Raw genomic sequence first — 20,007 nt, 5'->3', positions numbered from 1 at the left:
CGCACCTCTGGACAGCTGAGGCTTCCCCCCACCCCACCCTGCTGTGGTCCTCTCTCCACCATGAAACTTGAACACCACAGATGGACTCTGAACCTGCTTATGTGTGAGGCCCCGTGGAGGCCACAAGCCATTATAATATCTAAGAATTCTTTGTTGCCCAAGAACCAATGTTTGTCCCAATGGGGGTGATATGGTCCCTGCTGAGAACACTCAGTTTAGATCTGCCCCCGCCCCGGTCCTTCTGAGAAGGGCTCTGAAGGGCTCACATATTCCCAGAGGTCTCACTGACTACAAGTCTCTGGGATCTTCCGGATGGCAATCCGTAGCCTGAGCAGGTCTGGTTCTCCAAGTTTACACCCAATTCTAGGGCAACATCAGAGTTATACGAAATATTCCTGACCTCAGCAGAAGGGGTTAAGCATGGGGCAAAGGCATCATTCTAACAGCCCAGAACCACCTTGGTGGCTCCTGAATCGTACTTGAGGGCTAAGTGTCAAAAAAGGCTCGGCCACCTGTTTTCTCCTGCTGACAATTAGCCCTGAGGAACCAGAGTGGTTTTGCTTTCAAGGTCACCTGCGGGGAGTGAAGAGCCAGATTTGCAGCCTGATGATGATATCAGAAGTTTATGGCCTGCACATGTCCTTTTTCAATCCTGATCTGTACTTCCTACTCTAAACTGCATTTTTTCGCGTTTTACTTATATTTCACTATTTTATTAGACACGCTTCCTGTCACTGACTTTAAATCCTCCGGACCGGGGTGAACAAACGCACACACTTCCCCCAGCAACTTACCTGGCGCTGGGTGACCACTCTCTATCAGAATTAGGGTACGAAGCTGACTGAGGGTAAGTCATGATGGGGGAAGGGCTTTCTTTAGAAACATCTTCTTGGAATGCAGGTATATCATTAGGAAGAGTTCTGGAGGGAAAACAAAACAAAAAACAAAGACTAACATCAAAGAACTATTAGTGATTATTAGTGATAGATTCACAGTAAAGGCAAGTTTCCCTTTTACCCTGATTATCTAAGTTCATTGTAGATGAACATGATCTCTTTCTGACCCACCCACACACATTGCAGGCAGTGGAGAGGAAAAACATGAGACAAAGACACACAAAAATGTGTTCATGCTTTGGCTGGATTATAAACGTAAAATGACTGTATTCAAGCCTCTGAGCTGACAGACATGCACAATGGTGATCCTGCAGCCCCGAAACTGGGCCCAGGAGGCTGAGAAGTCTTACTGTCCACGGGTAGGGCTGCCGAGTAACTGAATGATCACACACAGACCATGCTTCATCTGGCAGAATAAATAAATGATATAAACCAAATGAATCTTATAATTACAAAATGACTGCAAAGCTACCTCATTTCAGGTAGAAAGCATCCATTAAAAAAATACGATTCGCTCTTTCAGTCACACAGAGGCCATCTACCCATACTTTTGATGTTCCCTGAAATATCCATCACTAAGTTCTGGAATTAAAAGCCATGCAGGGATGGCAACTATAATAAGCCCAACCACCAGTTTCTGAGCCTACAGCTGATTAGAGGCTATAGTTAGGAAAAGTGACATTGCCAATTTGCCCGTATTTTTAGCCAAGTGGGGGATAAATCCTATTTTGGATAATGAAGCAGAGGAATACTCTTGATGTTCGTTATCCCTTCTTTATGTTAGCAAGATACAAAAATAATTATCAGAAATTATACTGAATTTTAGGGGTGCCTGGGTGGCTCCTGCGGTTAAGCGCCCGACTCTTGACTTCGGCTCAGGTCCTGATCTCAGGGTCGTGAGATCGAGCCCTGCATCAGGCGCTGTGCTCAGCAGGACGTCTGCTTGAGATTCTCTCTCCCTCTGCCCCTCCACCCCCCCTCTAAAAAAAAAAAGAAAAATTATACTGAATTACATAAAGATCTGAAATATCAAGTATACTTTACAGATGAGTTTTCTCTTTTAAAACTGGCCATTTGCACTAAAATAGTAATACACAGAAACCAAATTTCACCACCCTGCTAAAAGCAAAGAAAAGGTGAGCAAGACGACCATGAAACCTCAGGCCTAGTCAAAACTGAAAAGGAAAAGTCTGCTTGGAGAAAAAACTGGTCACGTTGCACATGTACTTGTAACCTGAAGGCTGTCACAGATCAGTCCCCAGCCATACATCAGCCCAACGGCCAGGTCCATAGTCGGGGCCCAAATCAGAGCAAGCAGGCTCTGAAACAACAGTTTAGTGCATGAAGTATTAGTTTGCTCACTTCTCTGTCCCTTGGTTCTGTCCTGGATGCTGAAGCAACCAGACGAGGAGGTCGGGTACCACCAACTGCCTTGTAGTTGTAAGCTACCTCAGATCTTTATGCTCCTTGAGGTTGGGTCCACAGAGTTCTAAAACTCAGTCTAAAATGCACTCACATAAGAATAAGGAATAGTGGGGCACCTGGGGGGCTCAGTCGGTTAAGTGTCCGCCTTCAGCTCAGGTCGTGATCCCGGGTCCTGGGATCGAGTCCCGCATCGGGCTCCCTGCTCAGCGGGGAGTCTGCTTCTCCCTCTCCCTCTCCCTCTGCCCCTCCCACCAGCTCCTGCTCATGCTCGCTCGCTCTAATAAATAAGATTTTTAAAAAAAGAAGAAGAGGGCATACCGGGGCGGGAGGGAGGAAAGAGTTTGCAAGAATCATCTCAAAGAATGAATGCACCCCGACACAGATCTCGCCTTTCATGCACATTTACCTACTGTCGTCCAGCGGGTCGGCCTGGTCGTCCGAGCTCATCTCTATGGGAAACATGTCCTCATCTTCGGACGTGTTCACGCTGTCGTCTCTTTTCAGGGTGTCCAGCTGGGACTTTCTCCTCCTCTTCCTCCTCTTCTTCACTAAAGAGCCGCTCGAAGGGGCCTCACTGGGGGGTACGGCCTGGCCCGATGCGCTGGGGTCCAGGTTTCTGATCCTGTCTGCAGAGCTCCTTTTCATCTGACACTCCATGCGCAAGGCTCCCTCCGACAGGATAGGGGAGGTGGCCAGGTACATGGGGATCACTTCCTAAAGGACAGAAATTAGTTTTCAAAGAGTCTCACTAGTTTGGGTTTAAGGAGCAGGGCGGTGCCAAAGGCCGGCGGATGGTCCTTTAGGAGCGCAAGCGCCCTTGCGGAGGGCCACGCGGGGCAGGGGGCCTAACGGTCACAGCCGCCATGGCTGGAGGCACAGTGCCAGATTGGACAGCTGACCACGAAGTCAACAACGCATTCAATGCCATTTGTACCGAATCCTGCATTTTCATAATTGTAACAAAGCGAGGTCATGAGTGATTTCAGGCCACCCAAAGTCAACTTTGTTTGAATTATCCAAAGTAAAGAGGGAAATGAGCTTTGAGTCATCACATTACCTGGGAACTGGACTCAATTTGCATTTCAGTGTGGGGGTGGGTAGGTGTGAGGAGGGTGAGTGTGGGTGGTGGGGTGTGTGGGTGTGTGTATGTGTGTGTGCGTGCATGTGATTGCATGTAAAAGAGAATGTGTATGCGTTTTTTAATATGCACTGAATTAAGATGACAGTAATTAAAAACAAAAATACAGCTGACAGCCCTCCATCGCAAATGCCTGCCTACACCAGAGGGCATCCAGGTATACGGACGTTTAATAATTAGATCCTGACTCTCTTCCTAAAAAGGAAAAAATACATGGCCTGTTCATTTAAGTTATTTAATAATGATTTACCAGTTTTTTAAAAACTATTAACGATCATTTTATTAATGACTTATTTATTATGATCCACTTGGTAACAAGAAGTAAAGAATATATACAAAGGAGAAGAGAGAAACAGAAACCCGCTGCTGACCCTTTACAGTGGTTTCGAGAACACCCAAGGTGCTGCAGGTATACAATGAACATCTGAAAGACCAAGCCTCAGGCTGAGTGGTGAGGGGTCATCTTGCCCAGCTGCTCAATGGGCCAAACGAAGAAGAAAAGCCTACAGTGCTGACACGGGGTTAAGAGCAAACGAGGGTCCGGACTGGATAGGGAAGGGACAGACCTCCACAAACGGAGGGGGACTCCAACCTGGGGCAATCTGGTGATGAGGGACACAGGCTCCCCCAACTTCCTGCAGCCTTCCAGGGGTAGCCAGGGGCATCTGTAAGGGGCAGAACATACTCTGGACTCCGAAGCCCCGTCCCACCCACAGGCACCCTTAAGGCCGGCGGAGCAGGCCCAAGACCCTGCAGCTTCCATGGAGGCCTCGCCCAAAACACTTCTTCAACTCCCACAGTGTAAAATCTGTCCACAGCTAAGGGACAGCAGAAATTTAAAAGGCAAGTATCCATTTGAGATGGAAAGAATTAATAATCGTGAATGAATGATTCTCAGAAACTTCCCTTTAAATAGGGAAGTAACTACAGAAGGGGTAATTACAGAAGATGGGGGCACAGGATGAGCATGCTGGTCCTCCTGTTATGTCACACCTTTGGGCACACCAAAAAGAAGAACCTGGGACAGTTTTATTCTGAAACTGAAACTATGGACGTTCATTTTCGAGCCTGCAGCTATTTAGAGCTGTTCCTTTTGAATCATGCTATCTTCCCATAAAGCAACTAGTCTAAGTGGATTTTCGTGAGGAATACAACACAGGATCCCTTCCACGTGGCTTTCTCAAAGAAGGAAAGAGTGAATGCTCACAGCGGCATTATTCCCAGTGGCTTACAAAAGGCAGACACAACCCAAATGTCCACGAACCCACAAAAGGCTAAAAAATGTGGTTGCGGATACCACGGGCGATGACTCAGCCCTACAAAGGGATGACATCCTGAGCCCGGCTACGGTATGGGTGAGCCCTGACAACATTATGAGAAGTGAAGGAAGCCAGGCGTAAATGACAACATACTTAGGACTGCATTTGTGTGAAAGTTCAGAACAGGGAAATCTAGAGAAACAGAAAATAAAAGAGTGGCCGCTGAGGGTGCAGGAAGGTGACGGGGTGGGGGCTTGGGGATAGGTAAGTGATAAGCTACAGGGCACCGGGTTTCTTTTTGGGGGGATGAAAATGTCCTAAAATTGACTGTGGCGACATACCTTAGAAGACTGAAAACCACCGAACTGTATACTTGAAACAGAGAAACTGTATGGTACACAAGCTGTATCTTTATAGAGCTGTTTAAAAATTTTTTAAGTAATAAAAAAATGAAAGTGATTTGGTCACTCACTGCACAAAAACTAGAACACTAAGCCCTCTGAGATTCGACACACCAGTATAACCTGTATGCTTCGGACAACAGCTCGGATGTGATTCGGTTCCTGTCTCCTTGGAAACAGTGAGCACGCGGAAGCAGGCCAGGACTGCTGAGCCTTGTGTGGACACAGCTCGCACCCACCCTGTCGGGCTCACAGATCCCTGGTACAGATCAACAGCCACACCTCTCTGCTGCGGTGGTCTCCACCACCCAGCACCAGTGTTACTTCTCCGAGACACACACTCCGCTGGGCCCTCTAGATAAGCATTGCTCAAAATTCAAAACTAGGAAGTCACAGTCACCGCCCACAGCCTTCCTTACCTGATCATTATCCGTCTCTTGAACAAAAAATGCTTCTCCATTATCTCCCAATTTCATGTGCAAATCCACAGATTCCCCGTTGATTTCTATGTCAACCTGAAAGAAAAACACACCTCACTAAAACAGGAAACCTCACGGGGGATGCTATGTCTTTACATAGGCATCCTCTAATCACATATATCCCAAAATGATCTCACAATTCCACATCCCAATCAATCCACCCATCAGAAATGGAGTCTCCCTGCTCCCACCCCCGACCCCGTGCCCGGGGAAGCTTGTGATTGCCCCAGCCAGCAGAGCGCTGCAGGAGAGGCTCTATGAACTTCCGCGGCTTTCCTCTGGAGAGGCTCACCCTGTATCTGGCTGCCATGTTGGGCGGCCACCCAGGCCACATGCAGAGGCCATGTGTAGGCGTCCTGGCCAACAGCCTCAGTGGAGAGCCCAGCCAGGAGCCCCCGGCCGCGCAAGTGAGCACCTCTTTAGAGTGGGTCTTCCAGCTGAGGCTCCAGATGGCAGAAGGCAGAGAAAAACTAGCCCCGCTGCACTTGGTCTGAATTTCTGACTCACACAACCCGTGAGCTTAATAAGTAGTTGATTTTTGCCCCTATGTTTCGGAATAATTTAACTTCAAGTGAGTACTTGTCAATTCAGTGACCAGACCTTTCCAGTGTGAAGCCTCAGCTCCTAAAGGAGGCTTAAAGCTCTGTCTAAAGACAGAAACACGAGGGGAACCTGGGTGGCTCAGTCAGTTAAGCGCCTGCCTTCGGCTGAGGTCATGATCTCAGGGTCCTGGGATCGAGCCCCGCATCGGGCTCCCTGCTCTGTGGGAAGCCTGCTTCTCCCTCTCCCACTCCCCCTGCTTGTGTTCCCTCTCTTGCTGTGTCTCTCTCTGTCAAATAAATAAATAAAATCTTCAAAGACAGAAACACGATGATCTTCTCTAAAGAGAGAAACTGCCCCTCCGCCAGGTCACCGGGTCCTATGCTCTTACCACTTTCTCTCGGGAACGCAGGACCCCCATCTTCCCAAAGCGCACGTGGAAAGGGGAGCACTGCAGGCTCCCGTTGGGCTGGCGGACAACGATGATATCAATACATCCGGACAGGGTGGCAGGGTTCAGCCCCTTGTAGAGTTCCTTCACGGTGACAAACACCTGGCCCGCCAACTGCCCCACGTAATTCATGGTTTGAGTCTAGAAAACAGAGACAGACTCACGATCAGTTAATTCAGAGAAGGCATCCATCTGGAGCCAGTCCAGATGAGCTCGTCATCATTACACTAGCTCGACTGCATTCTGCTCCCCTGGAATGGGCTCCATGACACCCGCCCCCACTGCCCATCTACCCCCACCCAGTCAGCAAGCCCGCCAACCTCCACCCTGCCGACCCCGGGAAGCCTCATCTCAGAGAGCGCAGGGCTCCTCCCCGCTGGGGCGCTGGCACCTGCTCACAGCACCCTGATGGCCCTTGCCAGCTGTGCCCGGCTCTGTCGTTATCTGCAGGTTCTACAGCTACATCTTAAGACTCTTGAGAAAAGAGACTGTACTTTATACCTCTTAGGATCTAGCCCCCACCACGCCAAATCAAGTAGGCATTCAATAATATTAGTTGGGGGAAAAAAATGACTCTTTGTACTCGAGAAGGAAAAAAGTTGACTTTTTATTTGGAATAATTTCCATCCTGGTGTCGGTCTGCCTCATCGGATTCTGCCCCACGGCAGCCGCAGGGGAAGCGCGGGCTCCGCTCCGGTGGGTCTGCCCGGCTCATCAACTGAAGGCCGGTCAGCAAACATGTGGCGTCTACTCTATACCCAGCCTGGTGCTGGCGACACGGAGATAAAAAAGACAAAGTCCCTATCCCCTGAAGGGACTTACAGCCTCATGAAGGAGACAGAAGTAAACACAGGGAACTAAAATATATGTCAGTGTTGTTCCGTGTGTTTTAAGTCAACAGGAGGGGCCAGAGCAGAGGGAGGCGGAGAAGGCCGGGAAGGAGGGCAGACACCAGCAGGGACAGGTGCTCAGGAGGCCGGCCGGAGGGGCTATGCCTGCCACAGAGAAGATGCAGGGAAGGATGGAGACTTGGAGCCACGCTGGGAGGTCCAGACGTTTCTAAGACGCCAGCCTCAAAGGAGGCAGTAACGAGGAAATGGAGGTGGAGGGACAGTTGGAGAGAGGCTCGGGGTCAGAGGACCCTCAGTGAGCTGGCGCCATGCTCTGGGCCTCTTTCCACAGCTCTGGCTGCCACAACCGCCTTGGTGCCCGTCCTCACCTGCCCGACTGCCCACCTCGGCAGAGCCCACCCTCCGGTTCCATGGTCTGGCCCTGTCACGTGCCCAGATGGGACTCGGACACCTCAGACTGGCCCACAGCCCACAAGGGCCAACCCTGCAGCCTTCCTCCTGGGCACCCCCTGCCCTGGGACGTGCCTGTCCTCAGAGGTGTCTGCCCTCACTCGGGGCACCTGCCTCAGGGTGCAGCTCACTTGGGGCTCCCTTCTTGCCAGCCCACAGGGCCCTTCTGCCCCCAGCTTAGCTGCTCTCACACATTGGCCCAGTCACAGCTGCTCCCCTCTCCTCTCTGTGCACTTAACACTTTGTTGGCCTCCTCAGTTTCCACCATCCAAGCATGAAAGGTCCGCACATTGTGACTTCCAATCGCTGGATCCCAAGACCTCACCCTCTCTCCCAACCATCATGCCCCAATTCTTCAAAGCGACTACCTACCCTACATGGGGGCGCAAGGGACCATGCTGACCCCACCCACTTCGGGTCCCTTACAATGATCCCAGCGACCACCACCTTGCATATACACATCTGTCCCTGACCTGTCTGCACAGTTTGGTTCTGTGAACTTCCTCGCTCAGATGTGTCTCTATTTTGTCGTGTGGTTTTCCTGTCACTCAGCAAAGCCATATTGTCCTTGAGGCCAAGGATCAAGCCTTGTCTTTGCAAGTTGAAAAAACCAAAAACTACCTTTTTTTTTTTCTTTTTAAAGATTTTATTTATTTATTTGACAGAGAGAGACACAGCGAGAGAGGGAACACAAGCAGGGAGAGTGGGGGAGGGAGAAGCAGGCTTTCCGCTGAAGCGGAAAGAAGCCCGACGCAGGGCTCGGTCCCAGGACCCTGGGATCCTGACCTGAGCCGAAGGCAGATGCTTAACAACTGAGCCACCCAGGCGCCCCAAAAACTACCTTTCATAAGCCTCACCTCAACCCCTGCAACATAAGCAGAAGTGGTATTAGCACCCCCACTTTAGAAATAAGGAAACTGAGGTTTACAGTTGGTTGGTCAAAAGCCCTGCACACCGTGGGCAAACATGAACCGCTGAGTCGAGGCTAAGTTAGAAGAGGCGAGAGCCCTAAAAGCAGTGACAAAACCTACAAAGAACAGAAGAAAGCCCTCAGTGGCTCATTTCACAATTTTAAATGACACCCTGTGTATTGAGTGCCCACCTCCCTCAGACGAGCGACGAGCAGACCCTCTATGAACACAAGCAGAGATGCACACAGGCCAGCCACCCTTAGATGGAGTCGGGCACCGGGTGGTCGGGCTCCCACCGCTGACACAAGTCACATGGCCGCAAAAACAGAAAACCGCGCAACTTCGAAGTCTGTGTGGCCATGCAAGCTAATTAACTTCTTGCAAAACGGGAGAGGAGACAGTTCCTGAAGAGATGAAAAATGCAAAAACAGATTCTTTGGAACGCTGATACCTCCTTTTTCTGTTTTGGGGGTTTTTGTTAGTAAGCTTTATGCCCAACATGGGGCTTGAACTCATGACCCTGAGATCGAGCGCGGCAGGCTCTACGGTCTGAGCCAGCCAGGCGCCAGGAACCCTGATACTTCTTATAGGGAATCATTTTGCAAAAAAAAAAAACAAACAAGCAAACCATCACATCAATGTTCGATGTAGATTTTAACATACGGTGCTTACCAAGAGGGGTAAACCTCTAACCCTGCAGCTAACCACAAGCAGTATGAACAACATTCTTGTACGACTGCTTCCACATGACCTCGTGCCCCAGTGGTATTCACGACAATGCTGTGGGTACGAGGCCTTTCAGACCAACAAACTAAGGACAAGCAAAAGTGCAATGAAGCAAATGCCCAAGGGCACAGGCCTGGGCCTGAAGCCACCTCTGTTTTGGTTCCACAGCCCCCCTCCCGACTTCATGGCCCTCAGCTGTGGGCCTCGCCGGTCGCTGACAGGTAACCGTCTCCTGCAGCAAGGCCGGAACCCATGCCCTCGCCTCTGAGGCTGCTCACGCGGCCCCGGAGGACCCGCCGGCCAACCTCTGTAGTCGCAACCAAGAGAAAGCTCGTAACTGGATGGTGTGACCACACGTCTGCATCCCGGCCCCTCATCTGTAAGACGAGGACGTCGGCCTGGATGACCCGCAAGATCCAATTCCAGCTCCGACGGCCCCAAGATGAAGCCTGAAAGGGCATCTTTAGTAATTCAAGTGAAATGGCACTCCCTCTCTTGTCCTCACAATAAAGCATCCCTCCCCCCGTCGGTGAACAAACTCAAGGTTATTGCGCAGAATCTGAAGATCTCGAAGGTGGCAGGACCCTGGGCTGTTAGTCCGACAGCGTCGTTTCAAAGAAATAAGGCCAGAAGTGGGAAGTGACGGGCAGCACTCCCCACCTCACAGAGATGGAGCTGGACTCTGACTTCCCGATTCCCGGTCCGGGGATCGCCCCTCCGTGCGTGCCACGGGATTGGCCTGGTGTAGTTTTCCCACCACAAATAATCGAAAGTTGTTTTGATTATCTTTAGCTACCCACTCTATCGAACAACTTATTTGGAAATCTGAAAATGCCTCCTCTTGGAAGCAGGGCATCTGTTCCACAATTCTGGACAAATGATGACCAGGGTCATGGCCCCACCTGGCAATACGCTCCCGGGAACTCTCCTCAACACCGACAGGGGCTGCTTTAACTGGCCGCTGAATGTTTTTTACAAAGGAGACCACCTGGATGGCTACTCTCTCAAGCACAGGAAGAAGCAAGGGTTGGCGAGGCTGGGAAGAAATTGGAACCCATGTGCACTGTTGGTAGGAATGCAAAATGGTGCCGCACTATGGATGGAACAGTACAGAACACAGTTCCTCTGAAAATTAAAAATAGAATTACCATATGACCCAGCCATTCCACTTCGAAATATATACCCAAGAAAACCGAAAGCAGGGTCTCAAAGAGATATTTGCACACCCATACTCACAGAAGCGTTCTGACAATGGCCAAAAGGTGGAAACCACCCAAGTGTCCATCGATGGCTGAGTAGATAAATAAACTATGGTACATACACACAATGGGCTATGAGTCAGCCTTAAAAAGGAAGAAAATTCAGATATACGTTATATATACAACATGGACAAACCCAGAGGACATCACGCTAAGTGAAATAAGCCAGTCACAAAAGGACAAATACCGTATGTAGGCTTCTCCTTCTATGTAAACCCCCGGAAACCGGAAGCAGAACCGAGATTACCAGGGGCTGCAGGGAGGAAGGAAGCGCAGTTAGTGTCTAATGGGTTAGAGCTTCATTCAGGAGAAGAAACCAAAGCTGGAGCCGGATGGTGGTGATTCACAAGAGTGTGAATGTGCTTACACGACGTGTACTGAACTGTACACTTAAAATGATTAAGACAGTAACCATTTATGTTACGTGTGTTTTACCACCATTTTAAAGGGGTGAGGGAGAATGCTGTACTAACCAGAACTCATTTCAGGGAGGCGACTACTGTTTGCTTGGGCCCAGGAGGCCTGGGACAGGCTTTCCGGGGAGGGGGGGTGCCCAGTTCAGCCCCGGCACCTGCTTGGCTGAGGGGCGCAGGCAAGTTGGGGGGCAAGCATGGCTCTTCTTCATCTCTGCTCTTCCAGGATGTTTTCTAAAGAAGTGCTGGGCAAATACTGGAAGAATACAGGACTAGACCAGCTGGACACCAGCTCCCAACTTCACTTGCTCAGTTCCACTGGAAGGAAACGGCTCAAGGAAGAAGCTAATAGGATTTACCTAAAGATAAGAAGCCAGACAAGCCAGCCGGAGATGCACGCACCTCCCTGCACCTGCCCATTACTCTCATGACTGCCCTGGTCTCCTGGTGCTCACCACGACACAGGATCCGGCAGTAAGGGCAGTCTTGTGAAGAAGAAAGCATCTTAATTAGCTGCAGAGTAACCAAAGTATGACCTGTAAAGAACAAAACAAAATGCTTCCGTATCCAGTTAAATAGCTCTGAGGTCCAGGTTCTGAATTCACGCCATACCAAATTACTTTTAAATCTGTTGATTTCAACCTCAACATTGGGCAGAAAATGGCTGCTTCCCCTGACAGGGCTTCATTTATCACATGAAACAGGATTCGGCAACCTATTTCAGAAGTTTTTTAAGGAGAGATAAGCCAACCCTTATAAACACCCTCTGTCTGGCCAAATGAGGGCTCTTTAAACTATGCTGTGGAGGGGCGCCTGGGTGGCTCCGTTGTTTAAGCGGCTGCCTTCGGCTCAGGTCATGATCTCAGGGTCCTGGGATCGAGCCCCGCATCGGGTTCCCTGCTCGGCAGGAAGCCTGCTTCTCCCTCTGACCCTCCCCCTGCTTGTGTTCCCTCTCTTGCTCGCTCTCTCTCTGTCAATTAAATAAATAAAACCTTTAAAAAAATATAAATAAATAAAATAAACTATGCTGTGGATTTTCAGAGCAATTCTGAGGTTAAGAAACATGTTAAAAAATGTATATATATAATTGATATGTTTTATTATAATTATTTTTATATAGTATTATAATTATTATAATTATATATTATATAATTAATCATGTCATTATATTATTATATTATAATTAATATTAATTATATATTGTATTATATATTATATGTATTATACATTTAATATCGAATATTATTACTATTCATTAAATATCCTTAAATATTATATAATTATATGGTTATAATTATATATCATAGATACATTTATTATATAATGTGTTATATAATATATAATGTAATATAATACATAGTGATATATAATTATATTAACTAATATATAATATTAATATAATGTATTTCTATTATAATTAATAATAATATTATTATTAATATATAATTATATGTGGCGTCTTTTAACATGGTATCTTCTAGCTTGCCAGAAGACTTCTTAGGCTAATTTTCTGAGGCTATTACATCTCATGGGAATACCATCTTTTCAGATAGTCTTCCCTGAGTTAGAAACTACTACAGTACTTATATTAGAGATAGACAGATAAAACACTGAGGAACATAAAAATCCAAAAGTATATGTCCACCTGGGATTCTGCTTACAACCTTAATAATAAACAGTGTGTTCAACGTGAATTGCATCAACTATTAAATATGAGGACTCGAATTACTTTAGGCTAAGGCTCTTACCTGTCGATTCTGAAATTGCTTGTTCTACTCATTGGATATGCAAGTGGATAAAAGTGATTTTAATTCCCTTTCCAATTCTTTCAACTAGAATGCTATCAAAGGCATGTTATCTTGGAAATAACAGTCTCTCCACCTTAATTTTGTGGGTTTGCTCCTGGGAAATGAAATTTGGTAGGCAACCCCTAAACATGTGCTTCTCTTCTCCCCTTCTCGGAGAAGGCTGAAGGTCAGGACTCCCGCCTTGGCCAAGGTCAAAATGAATGCAAAGCTGCCTCAGTGAATACAACCCTCAGAGGCACCACCTTACATCTCACCTCTACCTCTTTCTATGCCCTTCCCTTTAAGAACCGAGTGTCCCGCAGGAGTTCCACAATCCCTCCTTAAACTGCACTTCACACCGCCTCCTCCAGGTCCTTGCCTGGCTGTCCCGGACACCTCGTCCATAAACACGCCCAAAACAACTCATGGTTTTGAGAACTAAACCTCCTCCTCAGCCCTCCAGCTCAGTGAAAGACCTGACTTCCCATCCAGGGCAGTGGATGAATGTGAGCCGCCATTTTGTCAGGTGGCTGGACAGACCCATTGGCCAAGCTGGTCTGTTCCACCGGAGGACCGGGAGGAGGCTGGCTCATCTCTGGGCGCCCAGTCCCCCACGATGTGCCTGGCCCGTCCCAGGGGCCCAGGAAATGTTTGAAGTCATACATGGCCACGTTTCTTGACTCCTCAGGCTGTACTGGACTACATTCTTCAATATCTGCCGGGAGCCGAATTTTATTTTATTTTATTTTTTTCCGTCCATGAAACTAGGTACCTCTGGGATGATTTATTTGAATTAAATCTATATGGGTGATGGTCTTCCAAAAGTGAAAGTGCTTTATTGGTTTGGAACACCTTTCCATTGGTACCATGGGAACAGGGGATGCAGGGTCAAAGCTGCCTCCGTCGTACGTTCCAAACGTATGCCACGAGTCAGGGACTGGAGCTCAGAGACAGGACCTCTGGGGACCACTGCAGGAGCCGGGATGGAGCAGTGGGCGGTGGGAGGGCCGAGTGTGTGGTGTAGAGGCAGCTTCACTTCCCCAGGACACAGCCAGGTCCTCTGGGCTGTCGGGGCCACACAGGTGCGTTTTAATGAGCAATGGCTTGGCAAGCCATCACGCAAAGAGAAATGAGGAACCGAGAGCAAGCTAGGAAAAACCACCTAATGACACTTGAGTGTAAGCAGACGCTAACCTCTGATTCCTCTTCGAAAGGACATCCAAAATGAAACGGAATTCCAGGCTCTCTGAGGACACAAACCTACTGCATATACAAGGTAAACTTTTTGTCCCTCATCACAGCCCCAAGGCCGAACCTTATTTTCATGAGGCTCTCGGTGGAGCTGCAGGTGCGGCCTGGCTGAGCAGGCCTCGTCCCTGACACCAGGGCCGCGAACCCCAGGGTAATGGCTGGAGGCGAGGAGGACAAAATGATGATGATGGGAAAGACTCCAGTGGGCTTGGAGCACCACGGCGCGTGCCCTCCACCAACTCTGGAGAGGAATACTCTTGTAGTCATCAGACCAGCGCCCACGTTTATGCTCCAAACCCTTGACATATCACTAAGTGAGTCCCAGGAAAGGGGCCATGCAAACCTCCACGCTACATTTGTACAGCACTTCACAAGGCACAGAAAACCTTCACGTGAGCGAGCTCTGAGCTCATGTGCTAAAAATCTAAGCAACCCTGTGCAGCACTCGAAACCAACTTTACTGCCCCCTCTCTGATTAGGAGCCCAGGGTGCCAGGTTTGCGTGATGTTCAGGGTGGCGCGACCAGTAGCAGAGTTGAGGGCAGGAGCCCAGGCTGAACCCCGAGACTCCCCTGTTCTCTGCATAGTGCTGCCTCCCCCCAATCGGTGCATGAAACTGGTATAAATGGGTGACGCCCAGTCAAAGAAAGTCAGCCGTGTGGCTTTAGCAAAACCGATGGCAATCGTTTAGATCCAAATGTCAAATAATGTCCAGCCCATGTGGACAGGATATCCAGTGCTGTAGAGATGGTCACAGATTGCAGTTAGAGTCAGAATTACAGAGAGGACCTTCCGGAGCCGGCAGGGAAAGCACAGTCTAGGAGACCAAGCTTCTACGGAGAGCTGACTCATTAGAGGGAGTGAGCTCGCCATCAGTGGTGGTCTCATCAAAGAGTCTAAACCACCCTCTGGCAAAAAAGGTTGTGGAGGGACTTCAAGAACTCGGTGGTGCTGTTAAGTTCACGATTCTGTGACGTGGCCTTAGCAACAACATGAAATCAAGCCTTCATCCCAAGCAAGAAACCAAGGGTTGCGAGGGGGAAGGGGTTTGTTTGGGGGTTTTTTGTCCCATCACAAAAACAGTCCAGATGTGCAGACCGCAAGGTACAGACCCACCACCCCAGAAGCAGCGCAGCAACTCCGAGAACGAGGGGGCCAGTGCTACGATTTAAAACCTAGAAGAAATTAAGAATGGCAGTCATTCTCTCCCAGGAACGTAAAGCTCATGAAGACAATGCCCCAAACGAAATTCGCTGCAGACACAGTTTAAGTAACAGGCTCGTAAGGCTTTTCTTGCCAAAAAAGCAGGCCATGAAACACAAAGGATAAGAGGCTGAAAAACAGAAACCATACAAAACTTGGGGTCAGATGGCCAAAATTTGCAAGCTCTGTGCATGGGAGCGAGGTATGAACACCATGTCTCTGACGGGACCTAACCAGCTGTCATCGTGAGCGTGACACAAAATGATGCCCTAGAAAAGGTCTCTGCCCTTGGAAAGCTGGGGGCAAACGTTACCGGTGTCCCTACCTCCCTGAGTAAGTGACTAGACCAATCAGACTTGGTCGCTGGCTCTCAATGTGGTATTTTCACAAGTACTCACACCCTCTTCACTAGTCCACCTCACGGTCCCCTGGGAGGTAAACCAAAACCTCAAGGACTAAAAAGTCAAAACAGCCTCCTTTATGTCAAGAGACTTTTCTGGCACGTTCATCCTCAGAATGATTCATCATTTCCTGGGACCAGCCTGCCTCTCATCCAGTGCCTGCACACACATGCATTCTGCCCCTGCTACCCTCACGGCAGGTGCTTAGGGAACACCTGTGGAATCCAGGTTTATGGTACATCCAGGGAGCTCCTCGACTGGAAAACCAACCCCACATCAGCCCGGGGTGAGGCCTCCCGCTTCATGTTCCTGTTATCAGTAGCAGGGACACACCTGGATACACAACAAGCTGATCTCAAGGGCCAACAGACACTGACCAATTTAACTGTCAGGTCCCAGCCCGCCACCTGCTTTGGTTAAAGGAGCACATCTGAGAGGCTTCTAAACATCCAGAGTTTTCCAGCAACACCAGGCAAAGATGATACAGCAGCGAACCCGTGTGACACAAGCCACTGCCCATTCTCACCCACCACCGAGGTTGGGACTGCCCCGGGGGGGGGGGGGGGGGGAGGTGACAATAATAGAGTTTAAACTACTTGTTTACCATAATGATGCAAAGGATAGAATTTTCCCCATCTTGCAGAGAAGGAAATGGAGCTTTAGAGTTGATGTAACTTGCTCAGGGTCCCAGGGCAAGGAAGGGACAGAACAGCATTGGAATCCAGGGTAAGTCTGTATCCAGCATTGTGACAATCCTACAACCCTCCTGTATGACTTGACGGTCCTATCTATGTATAGGGAAGCACACACAGACTTCATATTCCATATGCAGGGAAGTGTAATGCACAGCAAGTGCCAATATCTTCACTTCTCCAATGAGGCCAAGATGATTCAAGAGGTACATCTGAATCGATTTATTTCTTTTTCCTAAGTGAGCGTCTGGCTTGGAAATGGGTCTGCTTGCTCCGGAGATAGGCCTGTGCGCGCCGGTCGGTCCCAGAGTGGCAGGCCAGCCGCGCCCACAGGTAAAGCAGGAGCCCTGAAAGGGGCTCATTCCTTCGCAGTCGAAGAAAAAGGGCAGAGATTTTGCTAGTAAAGTCTGAATACTCAGGGATAAAATCTCCTCCTCCTCTTTTTATCCTGATCTACAGTAAATATCTGAAAGTTGTCTCTGAGGACAGGTGAGTGAGAGACCAATACCGCGGCCCCCCTTCCTGCCCAGATCATTCCTCCTTTCAGGCAGCAAAGATTTCACAGATGCTCACCTCGCACCTGGCTGTGGGTATGGCCCCAGGGAAAGTTCGTTCCCGTCCTTGAGAAGCAGGAAGTCTTCTATCTTAATTGGCTCAGTTATCAACGACTGAATTTTTTTAAAAGATTTTATTTATTTTTTGACAGAGAGAGAGAGAGACAGCGAGAGAGGGAACACAAGCAGGGGGAGTGGGAGAGGGAGAAGCAGGCTTCCCGCCGAGCAGGGAGCCCGATGCGGGGCTCAATCCCAGGACCCTGGGATCATGACCTGAGCCGAAGGCAGACGCTTAACAACTGAGCCACCCAGGTGCCTCTCAATGACTCAATATTGAGGTCCCTTTATTACTTTCCCAAAAACTGAAGAATTTGCCTTGGGGAGTGAGCACCCTGTCCCTAGGAGTATTTAAGCCATTCGGCTCTTAGTCAGGACTGTTCTTCCTCAAGAACGCAATAAAGGCTGCCTCCCTGGGGTTCTCCCCACAGGTCCTTGAAGGCCCAGGAGGTCTCATTCTGCATTCTCCCCGTTGTCCTGAGGCCGTCAGAGGACAGCAAAGCGACTGCCCCTTGCACCCTAACATGCTAGGAACGCGCTGTCAGCACCCCAGCCGGGCCTCAGAGAGACACTTCCTTCCCTCCCTGAGGGTTCTGGACTGAGGAAGCCCACCAGCTTCCGTGAGTAGCTCCACAGTCCCTCACCCCAGTGCTAAGACAAGCTTCTTAAACAAAAGAGTAAAGTTCTGTGCTTGTCAATACTCTTGGGGAATCAGGGACTTCGCTGGCAGGCCAGCATGCTCCAGGAAATACTCCCCTCCAAAATAAGAAAATTCACTAGAAAAGCTCAAGACGCTTCTAGAAAGCTTGCAAGTCAGACTAATGCTTCCTGCAGAAGCGATGGAGCAAAAAAACCAGCTGGGCTGAGCATTCCCCCACCAAAGCCCTTCCTGAGTTAAGCAGGCAGAGAATACAGAGTTCTCCTCATCATAGCTCAGCTTCAGGACCAGGGGAAGGGGCGAGCCAGCTCCAGGAGGACCCTGCAGGGGGGAGGGTGCACGGGAGGTGTGGAGAGTGTGTGTCCCAGGGGAGGGGGCTGTTGCCTACTGTGCAGGACAAAGAGCAAAGGCCTGGGGACTCTTCTCCTCCTTCAAGCGCCCCCCCCCCCCCAACCAGGGGCAGGAGTGCCCCACGCTGGAGCTAATCTGTACAATTCCCGGCACAGGGCAGATGCACGAGAGCAATCTTGTGCGGTTCCAGAAGCGTAGCGCAGCGAACGCATTGTCAAGATGAGGGAATGGAGGTCTCATAACTTCTTGCCTAGTGATTACATCAGAAAAATCGGCTTTTCACCCAAAATCGACAGACGCTTTCTCTGGACTTCACAACTTGCCAAGAACCTCTGCTTTCTTGGAAGTTCTGCCAAAATTCAAAACCCTGGCCACAGTGTTCATGACCCTGCAGTTTTTGCTACCACCACCCATCTCTACAAGATTAAAGTCCGTTTAAGATGGCCTCACACTAACCCAATAGGAGAAATGGGCAAAATACAGGGAGAGGTCAGAGAGAGAGAAGTCCATTCGGTCAGTGATACATGAGAAGATACTCAACCGCATTCATAGTTTAAGATACGCAAAGGCGGCCTCTCAGATGGTCTAGACTCAGAGCATCTCGTAAAAACCGCAGAGTTGGTGACAGCTGGGGAAACCAAGTCATCACCCACTGCTGGTGGGTAATAAACAAGGTGAGCACTGGGGCACATTCATTTCTGGCATGTAATTCCCCAGCAATCCTCCTGCTGTAAGATCCATGTACAAAACCATAATTGTGCATTGACTGTAATAGGGAAAATTAGAAACAATTTAAATATCTGCAGGACTCTGGTTAAGTAAACAATGTAACAGAATATCATAGGCCTGCTTAAAAAAAAGAAACAGGAAGAGGTAGTCCCACAAATACTAAAACCACAAAGGTATATTGAGTGAAAGGGTACAAAAATATTGATAAAATGAATCCATTTTTTTAAGAATTACATTTACACATATGGAGATGCACACAAAAAAAAAAAAAAATCGGGACTGATTTACATACCAAACAAGGTCCCCAGGCTGAGCCCTGGGGACCAAGTCTGGGAAACCAGACCTTCGCTTTCACCATTAATATGTCCATAGTGTTGGTTCTGGCTTTTGATTTTTACATGCATATGTATTACTTGAACAGTAACTTTTAGAGACCTCAGAGAACTGGGTGAGGGATGGAAAACTCTGGCCCCTCAGTGTTGGGGTCTCCGGTCAATGGAACTGCTGGAACAAGATGGGGTGACAGGGGGTTCCTGCTTTGGTCAGAAAGGTCAGAGGGTGACCACTCGGCTCCTCCAGCACTGGGATTTTGCAACGCTTGGATCTTATAATCCCATGTGATGAGTGTTCTCGGGTCCCCGCCAAGGAGCACCAAAGGCCTGGACAGTAGGGGATGGAGATATCTACACTACAGGGCGGCCAATGTGCCAGGCCAAACCGCTCCAGGTTTAGACCCCGATCCTCCAGCTCTTAACTATTTAACTCACTAAACGAGCGCAAGGTTTGCACCCTCTCTCTACAAACCTGCAGGTGCTCTCTGTCCATGTTTGTGTCTTGGTCAAAAAGAATGTCCTTCCACTTCTGCATGACCCCCCACCCACTCCACTCCAGCAGTTCATGAAGGGTTACCTATCACCTGATGTTCAAGAGTGTTGCCTACAGCTCAGGGGATAAGAATGAAGACTCTCCTGGAGGCAGGTGGTTGACGTTCAGATCCCCGCTCTGCCACCCACCAACCTGTGACCACGAGCCAATTATTAACCTGAGCCTCAGTTTCATATCTGTAAAACGGGATGAACACTGTCCGCCTCAGAGGATTAGTGGCGTATGTAAAGTACTTTCCAAA

At 49.0% G+C, this 20,007-nt stretch overlaps 1 protein-coding gene across 3 annotated transcripts in view; it reads right to left on the bottom strand.

Annotated features, from left to right (window-relative positions):
* The window catches only part of LPIN1 (lipin 1), a 96,431-nt gene that overhangs the window by 46,272 nt on the left and 30,152 nt on the right, over nt 1–20,007 (bottom strand). For all 3 annotated transcript variants that reach the window (XM_025867757.2, XM_025867760.2, XM_073897009.1), the window contains 4 exons: nt 6,530–6,730; nt 5,539–5,634; nt 2,728–3,035; nt 795–920 (listed from right to left, as the gene is read on the bottom strand). In XM_025867757.2, coding sequence (XP_025723542.2) covers nt 795–920; nt 2,728–3,035; nt 5,539–5,634; nt 6,530–6,721 — 722 coding nt within the window. In that variant the 5' untranslated portion in view covers nt 6,722–6,730. Of the gene's footprint in view, nt 1–794; nt 921–2,727; nt 3,036–5,538; nt 5,635–6,529; nt 6,731–20,007 lie in introns of those variants that run through there.

This window comes from Callorhinus ursinus, unplaced genomic scaffold, assembly GCF_003265705.2.
Source record: "Callorhinus ursinus isolate GAN/ISIS: 27379988/994484 unplaced genomic scaffold, GSC_fseal_2.0 scaffold10, whole genome shotgun sequence".
NCBI lineage: Eukaryota > Metazoa > Chordata > Mammalia > Carnivora > Otariidae > Callorhinus > Callorhinus ursinus.
Note: the sequence above shows the minus strand (reverse complement) of the source record. Positions and strands in the feature narration are given on the sequence as shown.